At 53.3% G+C, this 20,613-nt stretch overlaps 1 protein-coding gene and 1 long non-coding RNA gene across 8 annotated transcripts; one reads left to right on the forward strand and one right to left on the reverse strand.

The window, feature by feature from the left end:
• Positions 1 to 574: 574 nt before the first annotated feature.
• EHMT2 (euchromatic histone lysine methyltransferase 2) lies at positions 575 to 18,861 on the reverse strand. 7 transcript variants are annotated; one of them, XM_010383334.2, is made up of 28 exons: positions 18,803 to 18,861; positions 18,090 to 18,156; positions 17,773 to 17,991; positions 17,431 to 17,684; positions 13,974 to 14,058; positions 13,845 to 13,885; positions 13,561 to 13,713; positions 10,646 to 10,780; positions 10,406 to 10,520; positions 10,147 to 10,248; positions 9,780 to 9,928; positions 9,544 to 9,687; positions 9,222 to 9,457; positions 8,960 to 9,142; positions 8,758 to 8,840; positions 8,177 to 8,283; positions 7,957 to 8,079; positions 7,764 to 7,865; positions 6,046 to 6,150; positions 5,779 to 5,933; positions 5,526 to 5,693; positions 4,941 to 5,085; positions 4,491 to 4,568; positions 4,000 to 4,115; positions 3,805 to 3,891; positions 1,825 to 1,903; positions 1,475 to 1,650; positions 575 to 1,078 (listed from the first exon to the last, which is right to left on the reverse strand). In XM_010383334.2, exons 1-28 carry the CDS (start codon positions 18,842 to 18,844, stop codon positions 898 to 900), a joined length of 3,630 nt encoding a protein of 1,209 aa, XP_010381636.1. In that variant the 5' UTR covers positions 18,845 to 18,861; the 3' UTR covers positions 575 to 897. The 7 variants fall into 7 exon arrangements, with proteins under 7 accessions (XP_010381636.1, XP_010381634.1, XP_030784918.1 ...); XM_010383332.2 differs by having other exon boundaries at positions 6,025 to 6,150; XM_030929058.1 differs by lacking the exon at positions 18,803 to 18,861 and having other exon boundaries at positions 6,025 to 6,150; positions 18,090 to 18,384.
• Positions 18,862 to 18,944: 83 nt separating this feature from the next.
• On the forward strand, positions 18,945 to 20,284 carry LOC104678125. Its single transcript, XR_750134.2, has 3 exons — positions 18,945 to 19,109; positions 19,401 to 19,434; positions 19,812 to 20,284. It is a non-coding gene; the product is annotated as an uncharacterized LOC104678125 (long non-coding RNA).
• Positions 20,285 to 20,613: the final 329 nt, after the last annotated feature.

The raw sequence follows: 20,613 nt of genomic DNA on the forward strand, positions 1-20,613 counted from the left end.
TGAACGACCTGGCATGCTCTGATAAGAAAACACTTTATAATCTCACAAACTACCTTAACTGCCATACACTCACAACACGCTCCCGCCAAAGATTAAAGTGTGGAAATTGGACCTGTATTTTTTTTTTGAGATGGAATTTCACTCGTTGCCCAGGCTGGAGTGCAGTGGCTTGATCTTGGCTCACCGCAACCTCTGCCTCCTGGGTTCAGCGGTTCTGCCTCAGCCTCTCGAGTAGCTGGGATTACAGGTGCCCGCCACCACGCCCAGCAAGTTTTTTGTATTTTGAGTATAGATGGGGTTTCACCATGTTGGACAGGATGGTCTTGAACTCCTGACTTCAGGTTTCTCCTGCCTCAACCTCCTAAAGTGCTGGGATTATAGGCGTGCGCCACTGCGCCTGGGAAATGGGATCTTCATAGCGGGCCCCCACAACCCCCCACCTCCCCGCCCCACACTGGGCAGCCGTCACACCAGCCACACCCATCCAGCCTGCTTCCCATCCTATTCTGGCCCTTGGACCCATATTCCCTCTAGCAGAGTGTGCTTTCTCCCCACCCCAACACAAAAATAGCAGTTTATTACCAAACCCAACGTTTATTGAGAACAAAAGGAACCAGTTGGCATAGAGGCCCGACTTCAATTCATCAAACTTCAACTGAGGATGGGAACAGCGGGGTGGCCAGCCCTGAAGTTGCACTCCCAGGGAGGAACCAGCTCTGGGAGGGAGGGGCTGTCAGACCTCCAGGGCCTGGCTGGGATCTCTGGTCAGGAATGTGTGAAGGGGTGGTAGGGAGAAAAGATGGCAGCACCCCCAGGCAAGGGCTGCGAGCAGCTGGTGGCAGAGGAGGCGGCTGAGCTGTGGCCGTCCATGCTGGGGAGGGAGGGTGTGGTCCGTTCTCATGTGTTGACAGGGGGCAGGGAGCCGAGCTCGGGCAGCAGCTCAGGGTGTGGGTCCAGGCGGGCCAGACGGCTCTGCTCCAGAGCAATGGCTTCGGCTGAGTGCTTGCACTTCTCAGAGCCACACTGGCAGGTGAAATATTTGCTTTTGATGTCCCAGAAGCGGTCGCCATAGTCAAACCTGTCAGAGGAAAACAGGAGCTTGTGGGAGCTGGACCCAGCCACCAAGAGCCCACCTGGAAGACCCTGTGGATCCTACTCCCTAAGAGGGACCCCGCACCCAACCTATCTTCTCCAGATGGGATCTCAGCCCTTGTCTGTTCTATGGACTTGCAGCATCAGCACTGCCTGGGGACTTGTTAGAAATGCAGAATCCTGGGTCCCATTCCAAGCCTACTGATTCAGAATCTCGCTGGGAGGCGCAGGACTGTTTCACCAAGTCCTCCAGGAGATACTTATGTACACTGAAGTCTGAGAAGCTCTGCACTGCTCCATGCCTGGACACCAGGTACACGCCAGCCTTCAGGTCCCAGGTTTGCTGCATCTCCACCCCCTGGCAGAGCCCCTAGAGTCTCACCCTAGCTCCTCCCCAGTCCGGATGTCTCGGGAACTGAAGAAGGCGATGCGTGGAAATCGCAGGTCTTGGTGCAGCATGAAGACCCGGACGGGAATGATGTTGGGGTCACACAGGTGGTTGATGAAGCGGCTGATGTTGCCATAGTAACGGGCATCAATGCAGTACACCTCTCCATCCTGGGGTGGGGGGACGGCACTCTTCACATCGCCCCCCGCCCTGCTTCCCTGATCGCCCTCCCCACCCACTGACTCCCCAGTCCCTCATCCCCAGGTTTCCATTTACTGACTTCCCAGAAGCTCCTGAAAGCCAGCCCTGGGGAGCAGCAGGATAAGAGGGGGTCTCCTGCTCACCTTGTTGTCCAAGTCGAACAGGTAAGAATCATCCTCTCTCACATCAGCCTCAGCATCAGAGATCAGCTCCCCGACATACCTGTGGGACAGGAACCCACGGTTCTGAAGGTGAGTGTGGGCTATTAGGAGGCGGCTTAGGCCCCATCTCTCCTCACAAGCCTGTGGAATCTGGAATAGGCAGGGCTGGCAGGTGTGGGGAAGGGAAGGCCTGGAGTAGCAGTGGTGGGCAAGTGAAAGGGCAGCATTCCAGCCTCGACAGAGGAAGCCTTCAGTCAGCACAGAGAGACCACAGGCTCTGTGGTTAAGGGGATTAGTGTGTAGGGGCAGTTGGCCTGGGTGGGGAAGTTCAGGTTTGGATACAGAGAGGTTTGTGTACTAGGAACCACCCGGCAGGAATGGGCGATATGGGACAGAAGAGGGGCCAGGACTGCAGGAAGAGCCAGAGGTACAGGAGTGGCAAGGACCTCAAGGCATGAGTCAGGGCAAGAGCGCCCATATCTGGACAGCAGAGGGAGGAGAGGAGCCGGCTATCTAAGGAGGGGTGAGCAGACACTGGGAGATTAAGACACATGGAGAGGACGTGGGGTGGGGAGTGACTGTCAAGAGAGCTTCAGCAGAGCAGGAAGGGCAAAGGCCGATTTTGCCAGGGATAGGCAGTGAGTGGATGGTGGGGAAACTGAGGCCCAGCAGGAAGGGGCTGCTTGCTAGAGAAGTTGAGAGATGACATGATGGAAAGAAACTGGATGGTCTCTTGAACAGGCAAGTATGGTTAGAGGACTATCTTTTTTTTTTTTTTTTTGAGATGGAGTCTCGCTCTGTCGCCCAGGCTGGAGTGCAGTGGCCGGATCTCAGCTCACTGCAAGCTCCGCCTCCCGGGTTTACACCATTCTCCCGCCTCAGCCGCCCGAGTAGCTGGGACTACAGGCGCCCGCCACCTCACCCGGCTAGTTTTTTGTATTTTTTTAGTAGAGACGAGGTTTCACGATGTTCGCCAGGATGGTCTCGATCTCCTGACCTCGTGATCCGCCCGTCTCGGCCTCCCAAAGTGCTGGGATTACAGGCTTGAGCCACCGCGCCCGGCCTAGAGGACTATCTTTTTTAAAGGCCAGAGGACGGTTGGGCGCAGTGGCTCAAGCTTGTAATTCCAGCATTTTGGGAGGCCGAGGCAGGCGGATCATCTGACGTCAGTTCGAGACCAGCCTGACTAACATGGTGAAACCCTGTTTCTACTAAAAATACAAAAAATTAGCCAAGTGTGGTGGCACGTGCCTGTAATCCCAGCTACTTGGGAGGCTGAGGCAGAAGAATCGCTGGAACCTGGGGAGGTGGAGACTGCAGTGAGTCAAGATTGTGCCATTGCACTCCAGCTTGGGCAACAAGAGTTGAAACTCCGTCTCAAAAAATAAATAAAATAAAATAAAAAATAAAGGCCAAAGGAGACCAAGGTAAGACTGAGGGTCATGGGATGGGAGCCAAGAGAAAGCGGGGAATTACAGATGCTGGGCAGAGAACTGATGGAGAGGGACAGGCCCCTGAGGAGGTAGACAGAAAGGTAGCTGTTATCACCTCCACTCTACAGACAAGAAAAATGAGGCTCACAGAAGTTAAGCAACTTGGCCAAGGACATCCAGAAGCAGGGAGGGGCTCAAATCCAAGTCTGTTTGTCTCCCAAACTGGCACTTTCTCCAGCTAGGAAGGGCGAGGAGGGGGTAGAGGGGAAGGTAGAGGGTAGAGGTGGAGGGAGGGAAGACCTGTGGTCTGGGCAGAGTGGAGGCAGGTGCCATTCTCAGCTGCGGGGATGGGGGTCAGAGGAGGCTGGCTGCTCAGCTGCAGGAATAGGGGTCAGAGGAGGCTGGCAAGAGAGTGGCCAGATGGAGACATGTGACTCATCAGGGCAGGGGGATGAGACGGAGGCCTGGCAGTCAGCAGTGGCCATGTATCTCCTTCCCACCAGGTGTCAAGGTGCTCCTGGTGACTTACTCGCAGATGAAGGTCCCCTGTGGGATGGTCTGCAGGGCGCGGACCCCCCAGCCCATTTTGGCTGTTCGGTAGAGCTGTAGCCGCACCCTGGGGGTAGGAGAGAGGGCGCTGTTGGGTGGAGGCCCTGGAAAAGCCCCAGGAGCAGGGAGGAAAGGGTGAGGTGGGGAGAGGGTGGGCTGTGGAGCAGGGCCTCACTTGATACCACTCTGTACCACCCGGTTCTTGCAGTTTCTCCAGCAGGAGCACGCCTGGTTACACTCAAAAATCAACGGGGGCTCAATCTTGTTAAATTCCTGGAGCAATCGCCCATCCTAGGGTGCGGAGGGGAGGACAGTGGTTTCTCTTGGGGGCCACCTCAGCTGCCCGCCCAGGAACCCCAAGACTCTACAGAAAAATCCACTGCTGAACCCAACCCAGAGACAGAGAAGATGGGGTTGGGGAGGTCACACAGGCTCTGAGATCCAAGAACAGGAAATGCAGGAGCATCATCCCTGATTTGCATAGACCTGGGCACACGCCCATCGCTATCCCAGCCATGTCCCAGGATTCCCAGGCCTTGCCCAGTCCTCTCAGTCACTTCCCCCACAGGGTAGGTGAAGGACAAGGTCCCAGGGAGCTGGCCTGTTGGAGGCTGGCTCCTCTGAAGGAGGGGCTGGGTGTCTGTGGCCAAGGCAAGGGGCACGCACCTTGTCATACCAGCACCGGATGCTGAGCTGGCCGCACAGGCAGTTGGAGCTGGAGCAGTCGTCCACACATGTGCAATGCTGGGGCGAGGAGGCAGGGGTCAGCTCAACCCCACGATGGGTCTGGGTTCCTCTACTCTCGGTGCCCCGACCCCCTAACCACTGTCCTCTCTTTGGGGTCCATGTGTTACAACAGTGGGTGGCGATGGTTCGAGGGTGATGGGGAATCAGTATGTTGCTCATGGTGATGTCCCCACGGCTACTGGGAGTTCATATGACACCTTTCTGTGACCCAGGAAAAGGCTCCCTCCCCTGGGGTGGATGCGACCCCACACCAGGGCTCCCTTCCAGCCAACCCTTCCTAGGCCAGGTGCCTTTGTTGGTTTGAAGCTTGTCTAACTGTACTTGGCAGCTCTCAGTGTCCTTTTGGGGAGACCCCGGCCCCCTACTCACCTGCAGGTGGGTGATGTTGCGGTCGATGTTCATGGTGGACGTCTCACAGTTCTCCGAGATGTACTTGTAATCCTCGGGGCAGGACTCCCCGTCCACGCCGTTGACACAGGGAATGGGCACGTTCTCATAGCCCCGAGCCACGTCCCTGCAGAAGACGGGGAGAAGGTGATGGGAGGCTGGAACAGGGGGTGAGGAGCTACTCCAGGTACAGTGAGACAGTTGGGGAGGTTCCTGGGGCTGGGGGCAGGGGAGTAAGGTTGCCAGGTAAGATGCAGGACAGCCAGTTAACATGGAATTTTAGATGAACAAGAAATAGCTTTTTAGTACACTATGTCCCAAAAATTACACAGGACATTCTCGCACTAAAAAAGTATGCATCTGTGCATCTGAAATTCCAGTTTAACGGGGTGTCTTCTATTTTTACTTGCTATATCTGGCAACTCCAGTGGGGAGGGGGCTTGTGGGTGGTTCTGGGGATTCAGTGGTACATAGGGAGGGGTTGGGGAATGTTGTGAGGATGCAACGGAGCCCGGGGAGGCTGGGTGGGGAGGTGGCCTTGGGTGCAGAGAGGGGCCCAGGGCTCACCGGCAGATGATCTTCTCCGTGCGGATAGCCCGATTTCCCACCCCGAGTCGGAGCTTGCGGTTGAGTTGAAGCGCAAACCACACGTCGGAGCGCTCGGGAGTCAGGTCCCATGCTGTGTCCCCCTCCTTGTTCCGCAGCTCAGGGTTGGCCCCACGTGACAGGAATAACCTGAAGAGGGGACAAGATGCCCAATGTGGGGTCTGAGGCTGCAAGAAGTGGGGGCAGGGGCATCAAGGGCGGGGCAGGGGCTCACAGCACGCAGTCATGGTAGCTCTCCCGAGCTGCGATGTGCAGGGGGGTGTCCCCATGGTAGTTGACAGCATGGAGGTCGCAGCGCGCATTCAGAAGGACTTCGGCGATGGCGGCACTGCCCGTGAAGGAGGCCCAGTGCAGGCAGATGTTCTCCTCCTGTGGAGATAGGAGGGGAACAGATGAGGTGCAGGCAGCTGGGCCCTTGAATCCAGCCTCCACCTTGCTCAGGGGCCTGGGGCTGCCCTACCTCAACCAAACTCTCACTCACGTTGTCAGTGAGGGTGACGTCGGCGCCCCGCGTCAGTAGCATGCGGATCACCTCGATGTGCTTGTGCTCTGCAGCCCAGATGATGGGCGTCCACCCCCCACTGTCCTGTGGGTGGGAAGGGAGTGAGGGTGGGGGCAGCTGGGCCTGCTCACCAAAGCTGCAAATGGTCAAGATTGGCTGTGTGTGTGAATCCCAGCTCCACCATTCACGAGCTGTGGGACCTGGGGTAAGTCACTTAACGTCTCTGGGTCATAGTTTCTTCATCTAAAAAATGGGACTAGTAGTGCCTACTGCCTGATGCTGGAGAGAAAATAAAGTGAGTAATTATTCTCTTTCCAAAAAATACAGCCAGGAGCTGGTCATGGAGGCGCATGCCTGTAGTCCCAGTTACTCATGTGACTGAGATGGGAGTGTTGCTTGAGCCCAGGATTTCGAGAATGCAGTGAACTATGACTGTCTGTGAAATGCTACTGTACTTCAGCCTGGGTGACACAGCAAGACTCTCTTAAAACAAAAAACAGGCCGGGTGCGGTGGCTCAAGCCTGTAATCCCAGCACTTTGGGAGGCCGAGACGGGTGGATCACGAGGTCAGGAGATCGAGACCATCCCGGCTAACACCGTGAAACCCCGTCTCTACTAAAAAATACAAAAAACTAGCCGGGCGAGGTGGCGGGCGCCTGTAGTCCCAGCTACTTGGGAGGCTGAGGCAGGAGAATGGCGTAAACCCGGGAGGCGGAGCTTGCAGTGAGCTGAGATCCGGCCACTGCACTCCAGCCTGGGCGATAGAGGGAGACTCCGTCTCAAAAAAAAAAAAAAAAAAAAAATTTCCTAAGTCTGCCCACTCACAAGTCCTAGAAGCAGTGACAACCCAGTAATAATAAACACTCCGAGGTCCATAGACTGTACTCTCTAAAAAATGTTTCTGGCCAGCACAGTGGCCAGATTACACCTGTAATCCCAGCACGTTGGGAGGCCGAGGTGGGTGGATCATGAGGTCGGGAGTTCAAGATCAGCCTGGCCAATATGGTAAAAACCCATCTCTACTAAAAATACAAAAATTAGCTGGGCATGGTGGCTGGCGCCTGTAATCTCAGCTACTCGGGAGGCTGAGGCAGGAGAATCACTTGAACCCAGGAGGTGGAGGTTACAGTGAGCCAAGATGACGCAATTGCACTCCAGCCTGGGCAACAGAGCAAGACTCCATCTCAAAAAAAAAAAAAAAAAAAGTTTCCCATAAAGGAAGCAGAGTTTCTTAAGAGAAATGGTGGATGCTGAGTCAGGGGCAGGAAATGTGCTGAAAGGTCAGGATGCTCTCAAAGGCCACTGGGCCACTGGGTCATGTCACGGCCACAGAGGCCTCTTGAAGGGGCTTCTAGATAATGATGGAATAATTCAAAGACTGAGAAGAATGCCAATAAATGACGAAAACACATCCAATGTGTGACAACCTGAGAGTTAAAAAAGCCTCACTGGACACATTCAGAGATGAAGGCAGGAACTGATTATTCTGAAACTTGATCAAGAGAAAGCAGCAAGAAAAAGAAAAGAATGAAGAGAAATACAAATGAGGAAGAAAGCAAGGGGGACAGACACAAGCGGCCTGAGGCAGAGTGAAAGGGCTAGAGGTCAGATGTAGAAAGGGGGCCCAAAGTCTGAGGCCGAGCCAAGGAACCCAGGCACCAGGGAGCCGGAGGGGCTGCGCTGGGTGGGCCACTGACCTGGGCGTTGACGTCCACCTGTCCTGTGCTCAGCAGCAGACTGACCATCTCCAAGTTCCCGATTTTGGCTGCGTGGTGGAGGCAGGTGGAGCCGTCCTCCTCCTGAGGGAGACATGGGCAAATGAGTCTCCGGCTGGCACCCCAAACCTGGTCCCTGACTCTGGGGGCCACGCCCTGCTGCCTGCGTGCACACCTTGCTATAGACACAGCCACCACGCTGCACCATGTAACGGGCCACCTCCAGGTGGTTGTTCACCACGGCCTCCATCAGTGGCGTCCGCTGCTGTTTGTCCACTGCGTTTATGTTGGCTCCAGCCTGTGAGGGGGCAGGAGGGCTGGCACCAGGGAGGCATGGGGCAGGGGAGGGGCCTAAGGGCCTGGTGAATGAGACATGGGGCCGGGCCCGTGCTGACCTGCAGCAGCACATGGCAGATCTCCACGGAGCCCTTCTGGGCGGCTGCATGCAGGGGCGTGCGCTTGCTCTGCTGGTCGCTCTGGAAGTTGGGGTCCAGGTTGTCCACTGCGGGGAGAGCCCGCCACACCGGGAGAGGGAGGGACAAGTGGTAAGCAAGCTAGGGGGCAGGTGGCACTTCTTTCAGGAAGGCTTCTCAGAGCCCCAAGTTGGGTCAGGGCCCCTCCTGGCATTCTCTGAGCTTGCCTCCACCACGGCATTTATCAGAATAAGGAGTCAAAGGCATCAGCTCTGCCTAAATTCAAACCCTGCCTTACTTCTCAGTACCGCTGTGCACTGTGCAAGGTCCCTAACCTCCCTGTGCAAGCCAAGGCTAACAAGTATAAGCACTCAGAACAGGACCCCGCACCTACGAGTCACCACCGTCCCTATCGCCACGGGTTATGTGTGTCTTTTCCCCCCCACACTAAGTCCTTCAGGGCCAGGGCTGTATCCTTCATGACTACTCCTGGCCCTGTGCCCAGTGCCTGGTATATACATGGAACTTGGTCAAGGTCTGCTGAAGGAATAGGTGGCACTCACACAGCATCAGGATCACCTTCTGCAGCTCGCCCTGCTTCACGGACAGGTACAACTGCCGAGGGTGGAAACGGAGCTTCTTCCGCCTACCAAGGGAGCATGGGAGTGGGGAGAGAAGGGGAGCTCCTCAGATTCCAGCATCAGCCTTGACACTGCTCCTCTGGCCTTAGCCCCAGTTGCTGTGCCTGAACAACTCCCCACTCACCTCTCTGACTCCTGGATGACCAGGGCCTTTTCCAGGGCCTCCCGGCCTGGCCCCAGTGGCAGCCCCACGGCTGAAAGGCAGCCCCCATTGGGCAGGGTCAAGGAGGGCCCTGAGCTGTCGATGGTGTCAGCCAGGGGATCGCAGGGTGGGCGCCGAGGCTCCCCATGCCCTCGCATCCGAGCGCTGTGGAAGAAGGAGCTCATGTCCAGGAGCAATAGTGATGGGGCAGGGAACAGACAGTAGAGAAGGGGGAGGCCAGTACCTGGGCTGAGAAGTGTCTGCTCTTCCGGGGGCATCCTGGGACAGCGGTGGGGGTGCAGGAGCTGCAGCACCAGCCGGTGGGGTCACCCCATCACCCCGGGGGATGGTCACCTCTTGAGCTTCAGAAGCATCCTCCCCACAGTGGGGACAGAAGACCATCCCATTGAGCTGAGACACACAGGCCTTGTGGAAGCGGTGGGCCACACGGAAGTCAGGGTGGCATTCCAGGAAGGTGCCCTGGGAGCAGGGAAACGACATGGTCAGGTTGCCGGGGCCCCCTCTGCCATGGGGCATGCTGCCTGTCTGCCCCACTGGTCACTCACCGCCGTGCAGAAGTAGCCGCAGCCCGGGCAACAGTGGTGTTTGACCATGCGGGCGCGGTGGGTCTCACAGAGCACCATCAGGGCCACGCGGCTGGATGGCCTCATGGTCTCCCGCTTGAGGATGGCGGCATTGCAGCCTGACAGCTGTGTGCGGTGAGGATGGGTAAGAAGAGAGGGTGAGACTGGGGCCCGGGACTGGACGCCCTGGCACCTCTCCCACCAGCCCACGGCCCCACCTCTCCGTCCACACTCTCGGTGGCCATGCACTTGTGCCCCGCCCTCTCGCTGATGCGGTCGATTTTGGGTGCCTCCATGCGGCAGCTGCACAGGGGCAACTCCTCAAACCCTCGCTCTGTCTCCAGCGAAGATGTGTCATTGGACACCCCTTGGACGGAGGAAAAGAGGAGCTGAGGGAAGCCCTGAACCTCACCCATTGGGACCCCTGGCGGGTCCTCTCACTCCCTCCCTACCTCACCCCCATGCCCCAGAACCCCTAAAGCCTGGCCATGGACACCCCGGCTCTGGCGTGGTTCCCCCCTTCCCTTTCCCTCCTGCCCTGAGGTCGCCCCCTAGTGGCTCCCTGTCCCGGCAATTGGCAATTACCAGCGTGGTTGGGGGAGAGGGTCCCCTCGCTGGGCAGCTCCAGGGACCCCAGAGGGACCTCCATGTACTCACTGGGGCCTGAGGAGCCCACACCATTCACTCCTGACACAGAGACAGAGAGAGTGAGAGTGCGAGCTCACAGGTGCCTGGACGCGTGGGTACATGCAGGTGCACATGCGAGAGCGTGTGTGCGTGCACACACTCTGGGGGCTGGGCGGGGGCTGGAGGAGGGCACCCAAAAGCAGCAGAGCCTCCTTACCTCGTGGCTCCTTGGCCCGCGGAGGCTCCCGCTTGCGCCGTTTCCGAGATGGCTTCACCCATGGGCTATCTTTTCGCCACTTCTTCTTGGCCTTGCGCCGGCCACTGGAACCACTCTGGGAAGGGGGAGGAGGAGGAGTTACGAACCCTCACCCCAAGGGGGCCCCCCAACACCTTCAGGACCAGATCTCCAGCCCCACAGTCTCCCACTCCTCTGGAGATATCAGCCTCCGTCTCTTACCCTATCTGACTGATTCCCTGACTCCTCATCTTCCTCTTCTTCTTCCTCTTCTTCCTCCTCTTCCTCCTCCTCTTCTTCCTCCTCTTCTTCTTCCTCCTCTTCACTTAGTTGTTCAGTTAGAGCTTCAACTTCAGACTGGGAGAGAGGCAGAACAGGACATATCCAATCCCCAGGACTCAGACAATGAGATGGATAAAAAAAACCACCACCACCATTGCCCCCCGCCACTACCCACGGATGGCTGCTGGGGAAGATAAGTGTGGGTAGGAGAGGAGACAAAGGTCCACATAAAGAGAGGGTGCATGGACTATTATTACACAGTAGTGAAAAGGTGCCACAGTTATAGACAGCAATGTACACAGATCTTGGTAATGTGATATTAAGTTAAAAAACAAAAAGCAAGTACCAGAAGATAAACATAGTTTGATCTCTCTTTTATGATGTTCATAAACAGGTAAGACCACCAATGGTTGCTAAAAACACTAGACACGAAGCTCATATGAAAGGTTCAGGCTGACATCACCTGAACCCACTGGTCAATCTTATCACTAAGAAAAATGACCAGATGAGATGTTCCATGCATCCTGATGTGATGTGGCCAGAAGCACTTGCACCCACTGTCAAGTCTCTTGGCACCTGAAGTCGATTACGCCTCTAGATCTACCAGTTTACAAGAAATACGGGCAGAGAGGATGTGTCAATCTCCACCCAATCAGCCAACGTCATATAGAATGTGAGAAATTCTATACGACAACTGACCTAGTTTCTTTGACAAATAAATGGCAAGGAAAAAATGCCTTTCTTATTTATTTATTGAGTTTCGCTCTTGTTGCCCAGGCTGCAGTGCAATAGTGTGATCTCAGTTCACTGCAACCTCCACCTCTGGGTTCAAGCAATTGTCCTGCCTCAGCCTCCCGAGTAGCTGGGATTACAGATGTCTGCGACCACACCCAGCTAATTTTTGTATTTTTATTAGAGATGGGTTTTCACCATGTTGGCCAGGCTGGTCTCAAACTCCTGACCTCAGGTGATCCACCTGCCTCCCAAAGTGCCAGGATTACAAGTGTGAGCCACCATGCATGGCCATAAAATTTTTTTTTTGAAGATGGGGAAACCAGGCAGGTGTAGTGGCTCATGCTTGTAATCCCAGTGCTTTGGGAGGCCGAGGTGGGCAGATCACAAGACCAGGAGTTTGAGACCAGCTTGGCCAACGTAGTGAAATCCCGTCTCTACCAAAAATACAAAAAATGAGCTGGGTGTGGTGGCGGGTGCCTGTAATTCCAGCTACTTGGGAGACTGAGACAGGAGAATTGCTTGAACTCAGGAGGCGGAGCTTGCAGTGAGCCAAGATCATGCCACTGCACTCCAGCCTGGGCGACAATGTGAGACTCCGTCTCAAAAAACAAAAACAAACAAACAAAAAGAAGACGGGGAAACCTAAATACCAAGAGAGTCTTAAGACAATTTTTTTTTTTTTTGAGACAGTGTTTTGCTCGTTGCCCAGGCTGGAGTGCAATGGCACGATCTTGGCTCACTGCAACCTCCGCCTTCCAGGTTCAAGTGATTCTCCTGCCTCAGCCTCCTGAATAGCCGGGATTACAGGCATGCACCACCATGCCTGGCTAATTTTGTATTTTTTTCAGTAGAGACAGGGTTTCTCCATGTTGCTCAGGCTGGTCTCGAACTCCTGACCTCACATGATCCGCCCACCCCGGCCTCCCAAAGTGCTGGGATTACAGGCGTGAGCCACTGCACCCGGCTGACCTAAGATAAATGTTAATCAAATCAAGGTGCAGGCCATATTTGGATCTTGACAAAAACCCATTTATGAGAGCTGAGGAAATGTGAAGACTGACAGGATATTTGATAGTATTAAGAAATCAGTAAATTTTTTTAGGTGTGAGAACAGTAGTATAGTGATGTTGAATGACAAAAAGAGGCCTTATATTTACATATATATGGAAATACATTTAGGTAAAATGATACGAGGTCTGGGACTTGCTTTAAAATAACCTAGTAGGTGTGTGTGTTGGGAGAGGTACAGATGGGTCAAGATGGGCTGTGTACTGATAATGGCTGGAGCTGTGTGATGGGTACACAGGGATTTGCTATTCTACTCTTTTGATAATGCTTGCAAGTTTTCATGATAAAACGTTAAATAAAAGGCAAAACTAGACAAACTAAACATTCTACTGTGTAGGTAAACATATAAGATAAAACCAGACAAAGAGTAACGAATAAGCAAATAAATGATAATGGAATGCTTTTGAATTTTATATAAACAGCATAATGTATGTTAAAAAAAAGTGCTTTCTGGTCATTTCCTTTTTTATTTTCTTTTTTTAAACAGTACACGTCTGTTAAATGATCACTTCATTAGCTGATAAAAAAATAGTAAATCCAATGTGCAGGGTGGTGGTCACCTTTGTGGATGAAATGGGCAGAGCGTACACTGAAAATGAGTTACAGCTGGGCACAGTGGCTCACGCCTGTAATCCCAGCACTCTGGGAGGCCAAGGTGGGTGGATCAACTAAAGTCAGGAGTTAAGAGACCAGCCTGGCCCACATGGGGAAACCCTGCCTCTACTAAAAATACAAAAATTATCTGGGTGTGGTGGCGGGCGCCTGTAATCCCAGCGACTTGGGAGGCTGAGGCAGGAGAATCACTTTAACCCTGGAGGCAGAGGTTGCAGTGAGCCCAGATTGTGATATTGCACTCCAGCCTGGGAGACAGAGCGAGACTCCGTCTCCCCCTCCCAAAAAAAAGAGTTACAGACAGCATGGGGCAATGACTTAGTGGATATTCAAAAGGTAAAAAGGACAGAAAGGAGAAAAACAGGGAACAAGGAAGATTGGACAGTAAACCCCAGCCCTGGGGGAGCACTGGCGGGGAGGGCGGACCAGCTCTGCCTCACCTTGCTGTCGGAGTCCACGCGCTCATCCACAGAGTAGGAATCATAGTAGAGACTGAAGTCATCACCCACCACCGTCTCCCACTCCTCCAGGGACCCAGGGTCCCCTTTCGCCAGGGTCACTTCTGAACGCCGGGCAGAACCTAATTCCTCCGACTAGAAAAAGATCAGAAAAATTGAGGCCACTGACACCCTGCCCATTTCTATTGAGGATGGGATGCAGACCCACTTCTGAGCCTCCCTCAGAGCAGCCCCCCAGGGGTAGAGGCTCTGCCTCTGCTGCTCACCAGGCCACCTCCTGAGGTCAGCTTCCTCCTTTTGACCACATCTGGAAGAGAGAGAATGGTGTGGGGTCTATCACTGAAACCTTCAGAACAGGCCACATCAAGCCACCGGGGGTGGGGGATAGGACTGACCTGAGGTCACCTTTCCCAGTGAGTGGACATCGTCACTCATGCGGAAATGCTGTACTTCAGGGGGCCGCTTCTCAGGGACTGGGGGCTGTGGGCCGAGAGGGAGCACACTGAGGGTCAGAGAGCACCTACAATTTTGCCTGGGTTAGCCTGGAGCCCCAGGCGGGGGTGGGGTCATGAGCCACACCTCCAAATGCCATGTGAGGCTCCACTAGCCACAAAGTGGCAACCATGGGTGCTATTTCCTCAGAGGAAGAGTGTTAAGCACACTAACACTCACTCACCTCTGCAACTATGCAGAGCAGGCCCTTTTCCATTTTACAGAAGAGAAAACAAAGCTGAACAAAGTTAAACGGACTTTTATACGTGGCCACGTACACAGTAGGACTATTCACAACAGCTGAGTGCGAAGCAACGCAAGTGCCACTGACAGATGAATGGATAAGCAAAATGTGGCATTTATATGCAATGGAATGACCTTCAGCCATTAAAAGGAAAGATGTACTTTTTTTAAGAGATAAGGTCTCATTATGTTACCCAGGCTGGAGTGTAGTGGCATGACCATAGCTCACTTCGGCCTCGAACTGGGCTCAAGCCATCCTCCTGCCTCCGCTTCCCGGGAAGCTGGGATTACAGGCACATGTCACAATGCCCAACTAATGTTTTCTTAATTTTTTTTTGGTAGAAAAGAGGTCTTGCCATTTTGCCCAGGCTGGTCTTGAACTCCTGGTGTCAAGCGATCCTCCCCAGAAAGTACGGGATTACAGGTGTGAGTCACTGGGCCTGGCCTTTGAAAAATTATTTTAAACCGCTTTTAGAGATGGGGTCTTGGTATGCTGCCCAGGTGAAAGGAAAGAAATTCTGACATGCTACAACATAGATGAACCTTAAGGACATTATGCTAAGTGAAATAAGCCAGTCACAAAAGGACAAATACTGTATGATTATACTTAGATGAGGTACTTAGTCAAATTTACAGAGAAAGAAAGGATAATGGTCCTTGCCAAGGGCTAGGGAGTGGAGGGAATGGAGAACTACTTTTTAATGGATACAGAGTTTCAGTTTTACAAGATGAGTTATGGTGACTGATGATTGCACATGATGGAAGTATTTAATACCATTAAATTATACACTTAAAAATGTTTTTTATTTTATTTTTTAATTATTAGATGGAGTCTTACTCTGTCGCCCATGCTGGAGTGCAGTGGCGCGATCTCAGCTCACTGCAGCCTCCATCTCCCAGGTTTAAGCATTTCTCTCACCTCTGCCTCCCGAGTAGCTGGAACTACAGGAACACGCCACCACGCCCTGCTAATTTTTGTATTTTTTTTTAGACGGAGTTTTGCTCTTGTTGTCCAGGCTGGAGTGCAATGGCAGGATCTCGGCTAACTACAACCTCTGCCTCCTGGGTTCAATTGATTCTCCTGCCTCAGCCTCCCAAGTAGTGGGGGGTTACAGTCATATACCACCATGCTCGGCTAATTTTGTATTTTTAACAGAGATGGAGTTTCACCATGTTTGTCAGGCTGGTCTCGAACTCCTGACCTCAGGTGATACACCTGCCTTGGCCTCCCAAAGTGCTGGAATTACAGGCATGAGCCACCCCGCCTGGCCTAATTTTTGTATTTTTAGGAGAGACAGGGCTTCACTATGTTGGCCAGGCTGGTCTCGAACTCCTGACCTCAGGTGATCCTCCCACCTCGGCCTCCAAAGTGCTGGGATTAGAGGCGTGAGCCACTGTGCACGGCCTAAAAATGTTTTTTAGATGGTAAATTTTATGTGACACTAGTCCCCTCTTATCCAGTTTATCAGCAGTGATGGTGGCATATTGTTAGAATTGTGCTATTTTATTTTGAGTCTCGCTCTGTTGCCCAGGTTGAACTGCAGTGGCGTGATCTCGGCTCACTGCAAGTGATTCTCCTGTCTCAGCCTCTCGAGTAGCTGGGATTACAGGCGCACACCACCATGCCTGGCTAATTTATCATTATTATCATTATTATTTTAGTTAGAGACAGGGTTTGGCCCTGTTGACCAGGCTGGTCTCCAACTCCTGACCTCAAGTGATTGCTGGCCTTGGCCTCTGAAAGTGCTGAGATTATAGGCAAGTCACACCCAGCCTATTGTTATAATCATGCTATTATATTATTATTGTTGTTAATCTCTCACTGTACCTAATTTATAAATTCAATATTTCTTTTCTTCCCTATTTTTTACAAAATGAACTGCAACTATAAAAATTAACGTTTATCATAGTGAGAAAGGAAAAGTAGCTCATAGCAATCTGTGCTATGTGAAGCAGGCAAAATTTATCAGGCTCAGAGAGAAGTGAGTATGGAACGTTAGGGCCCATGCCTGGAGGCAACTGCTTAAAGGCATTTTGTACCTGACTAGGGTGCTGCTTCACCCATTATCTTCATGCGCATAGTATCTGTGAGACAAAGAACAATGTATAGCAGATCTATAGCTTGTTATTCTAATGTAAACTTCTGGTAAACAATTTAGGAACTGCCTCTTCTTTTCCTTTGTGTTTTATGTTTTCAATATTTTAAAAAATTTTTATTTTATTTTTCTTTTTGTGGCTCCTTCCAGAGCAGGGCTAACTCCTAGGCAGTGTGCCCAGAGTCAGCCTGTTTTTTTTTTCAATATCTTCATGTCATCCAATCTTCTTTTCCTTTAAAAACCTACTTGTGGGCTGGTTGTGGTGGCTTGTACCTGTAATCCCAGCACTTTGTGAGGCCAAGGCAGGAAGATTGCTGAAGCCCAGCAGTTTGAGACCAGCCTAGGCAACATAGTGAAACTGTCTTCAAAACCAAAACACAACAAACAAACAAACAAACAAACAAAAAATCCTATTTGTAACTGCTGCTAATCAGAGTGTATTTTCAGGGCAACTTGAATCTTTGCTCCTGAAGGCTGTCCTCAAAACCTGCCCAAATATATACTACTTAATGTTAAGTTTGCCTCAGTTTTTTTTTTAGGTCAACAATTGGTATGACCCAGTAACCCTAGAACTTGGTCATAAATCTTCTGGGCCTCTGGGGCCCTTGCCACTTCCCTCCTCTATTATTTCTGTGGCCCTCATCTCCTTTCCCACTGGGATTCCCAGGAAAAACTTTACAAATAGAGCAGTGACAGTTGAGTTCCCCAAGGGCTTGCTTTGAGGTAGAAAGGAAGAGTGGTTTGAAATTCCCTTACCTTGTCATTATCATAAGAGTAATTAAGACATTAAGTATATAATTGACTCTTTAACATCAAATTCTCACCACCCAAGAATGTAAACTGCAGGAAGAGAGGAACCTGTCTGTTGGTTCACAGATTAAGCACAGCCTAATATTTGATACACAGTAGCCCCTTGTTTAAATATGTGAATGAGTAAATGGAGTAGAAGCCTTAAGTGAAACTGTATAAGAGCTCACCAAAGGTTTATGGTTGATTATCCCATCTCTCCCATCCCACTCACCTGTCCATTTCCTGGTTTGGACATGGTTTTGCGGGCTCGGTGGACCTTGGGCTGTCCCTCTGGGCTAGTGGTGGCTGGAGGGGGTTCAGGCCCTGCTGCTGCAGCTCCCTGGGCTCCCGGCATACTCAGCAGCCTCATAGCCAAACTCTGGACAGATGGAGGTGATTTTCCCGCCCCTGTCATTGACATCTTGGCCCGGCTAGGACACGAACCCCCCTTGCTGGGGGAAGAGGGGAATGACTTTGTGGCATGGCCTAAAAAACAGGCAAGCAGAAGGCAAGATAAGAAGGAAGGCAGAGTCAGAAATTTCCCACGCACCCCCCAGGCTACCCAGCCTCTCACCCAGCAGGATCCGGCCCCCATGGAGGTCCCCATCTCCCTCAAGACTCTCGGATTCATCCCCAATGAGTGGTGTAGCCCCTACAGGGGTGTCAGCCCCCTCATCGCCAACAGTGACAGTGACAGAGGCTGGAGATGAGGGGCCAGCAGGCTCCAGGGAGTCGGGGGTGGCCTTGGGCAGGGTCTCTTCACTACGAGGGGTGTCCCCCAAAGAGCCATGAACTGTAGAGGAAGAGAAAAAGTTCAGAGCTAAGGGCTCCGGAGATCTTGTGTTTAGGGAAGGTGACGGTCCAATTGGGGCCCGTTTTAGCTGCACTCACCTCTCTCGGTGGCTCCTCTGGTTTCCTTCTCCAGCAGCAGCGCCCCCATCTCAGCGGGGGCCTCCCCCTGGGAGGGGAGACAAGGGACAGGAGGGCTGGTCAGCCCAGTAGAGAGTTGGGGGGTCCAGGATGCCTGGGCCCTGGGAAGAGAGAGTAGGCTCCGGGGCCTACCTCTTCCTCTATGGGCCCCCCCCCTTCCGCGGCCTCTGCTGCCCGGAGGGGCCGCACGACCCCTCCCCCGGGCCCGCATCAACCCCCTCCCTCTCGGTAGACCCCGCATCTCTGGGGCCGAGAGAAGAGGAGGGGGAGGGGGCGGGGCCTCCGTGCCCCGGCCCCGCCCCCTCCTCCCGGCTGCACGCGCCGCTCCCCCTTTGTCCCCCAGGCCGCGGGGACCCCGGGCACCAACCCCTCCAGCACCCGCTGACCCCCAGCCCGGTGGACGGCCCCTCGTGCCCCTCACGCGTGCTCCTGGGGCCCCGGCGCCCGCCGCCCACTCAGGGGCAGCCGGCGGCTGCACGCGCGCCTCCGTGCCCACTCCCCCCACCTCCCACCCCCTGGTCCCCTCATCCGCCCCCGGTGCTGGCCCCCCGGATTGCTGGAAGTCCCGCCCGGGCCCCCCGGCCCCGTTGCACCCCCGGAGCATTGCACGGGCGCGCGCTTCCCCCGGGCGCGCGCGCGGGCATGCACCCGCCTCTCCCCCTCCCCTTCCGCACCTCGGCGGCCGCCGCCGCTGCAGCTCCCGCCGCCGCCGCCATCGCCGCTTGCGCGGGGGGCCGAGCCGGCGCGCGGCCGCCCCGGGTCACGTGGGCAAGGGAGGGAGGGCGAGGAGGAGCCTTAAAGGAGCCGCTACACGCTTTCTGGCCATTTTCCCCTGACAGCGGCTTCGGAGATGGCTGTGACTGTCCTAAGCTGGGAGCTGCAAGGGAGAATTCCTGTCATTCCTGGCCTCAGCTCTGCAGGGACCGAGGGCGAGGCACGTCTGGGCCCAGGTGTGGCGTCTCTGTCCCCATCTGGTTTTAGGTAACAAGCGGAGCTTCTAAACCTCCCGGCTCTCTGCAGCGGCTGTATTTCCTCTGGCCTGCTTGGGCTTTTCCCGCCTCTGGTTGCTTTTCTGCCTTTCTAGTTTTTGGGTTACCAGATAGAAGGCTCGGCCTCAGTTTTGGCCTCGCCTTTCTAACGAGCAAGAAGAGAGCGATAGGGACGCGGAGGACACCTTTGTTCTTGGCTCCTTCTAGCATATTGCTTCTTGTCCCCTGGAGCAGCGTGCCCTTTTGAAAACCTGTGGCTAAATGTCTCTTCTGTTTATATCAGGCGTGTTACACCTCCACACGCATTAGGGATCCAGGTAAGCCCAGCGGCCCGAACGTCATTACTGACTGGTGACACTGCAGTAAGTAAACCTTTTTTGCCGAACACTTCATAAGCACAGTCAGGTACTCCGTGGGTCATAGCCTAGCGGACACTTTAAGTATAAATGATGTACACCAAGATAGACAACCTCGATAGCTGTATTTAGGGTACCATCCTTTTAGGTATTACGTTTTGGTCGAGTTAGAAAGTATCTGTATGATTTCACACGCAGTATTTGACACAGGCAGGTGGGGCACCTGAGGCCAATTCAAGGCCTTCTGGGAACTGTAGTTCTCTTTGGTTAACTATTCCAGTGCCTTCTGGGAATTGTAGTTTTCCCTGCACCTTAATCCAAACTTAGCTTTTTTTTAGCTTTCCTGAAGACATGAACCATTTACCCCAAAATATGACCAACACAGACTCCTGCTTACAATTTCCGTGGGCAGGTTGGCCACCTGTAGCTCATCCCTAGCACTGATCTAAGTCCCTCAAATAGAGTTCATGTGCATCCCCACGACTGCCATCACTTGTACCGTGAAGTACCTGGCTAAGTGTTGAGATTGCAGAACTGGTGGAAGGCTGGGGGCAGGGACTTGGGGGAGTCCCTGACCAGAGGACCTCACTTGTCACACTCGTCTTCCATGTTTAGGGCTGGGCTCCTTCAGGCAAGGGACATGCATGACAACTCATGCATGACCTCTAGGTATTAAGAATGCAGCATCACAGGGAGAGGCTGTCTAGGGCAGGATAGTCATGTACAGGCAGTTGCCAGAGTGTAAAGGAAAAAAAAGTTTTTTTTTTTGTTTGTTTTTTATTTTGTGGAAAACAAAAGCAGAAAAACTAAAACCCCAAACTCCAGAAAAAATCCTAAAAAATATGTTTTTTCTTAAAAAATATTGTATGTCTCTACTCCTCTCCCTCCCTCCCAACAGCCCTTCTTGTGTTCTTTCTTTTCTAAGTGCCCTACCCCCCCCCCCACCCCCATGACTATCCATTGTTCTTGCTATTGTACCACTTCCCAATATCTACCCAGGATGCGCACCCCATGTTCTCTTACCTGGCATCTTTGTTCTCCCTCAAATTTCAGCAAGCCTCATACTCGCAGTCCCATTTCCCCAGCATGCAAGAACTGTCTCCCCCTTCCTTTTCTGGGACTCAATAATCTTTTCCCCTT

The sequence above is a fragment of the Rhinopithecus roxellana genome, chromosome 4 (genome assembly GCF_007565055.1).
Source record: "Rhinopithecus roxellana isolate Shanxi Qingling chromosome 4, ASM756505v1, whole genome shotgun sequence".
Taxonomy (NCBI): domain Eukaryota; kingdom Metazoa; phylum Chordata; class Mammalia; order Primates; family Cercopithecidae; genus Rhinopithecus; species Rhinopithecus roxellana.

What these genes read in the sequence shown, in the direction of transcription:
- EHMT2 (XM_030929058.1), bottom strand. Translation starts at nt 18,369, where the DNA reads ATGCGGGGTCTACCGAGAGGGAGGGGGTTGATGCGGGCCCGGGGGAGG. An exon ending in TGAGTGAGAGTTTGGTTGAG is followed by an intron (nt 5,934 to 6,024) that starts GTAGGGCAGCCC and finishes CTATCTCCACAG; the next exon opens with GAGGAGAACATCTGCCTGCA. An exon ending in AGCTACCATGACTGCGTGCT is followed by an intron (nt 5,694 to 5,778) that starts GTGAGCCCCTGC and finishes TCCCCTCTTCAG; the next exon opens with GTTATTCCTGTCACGTGGGG.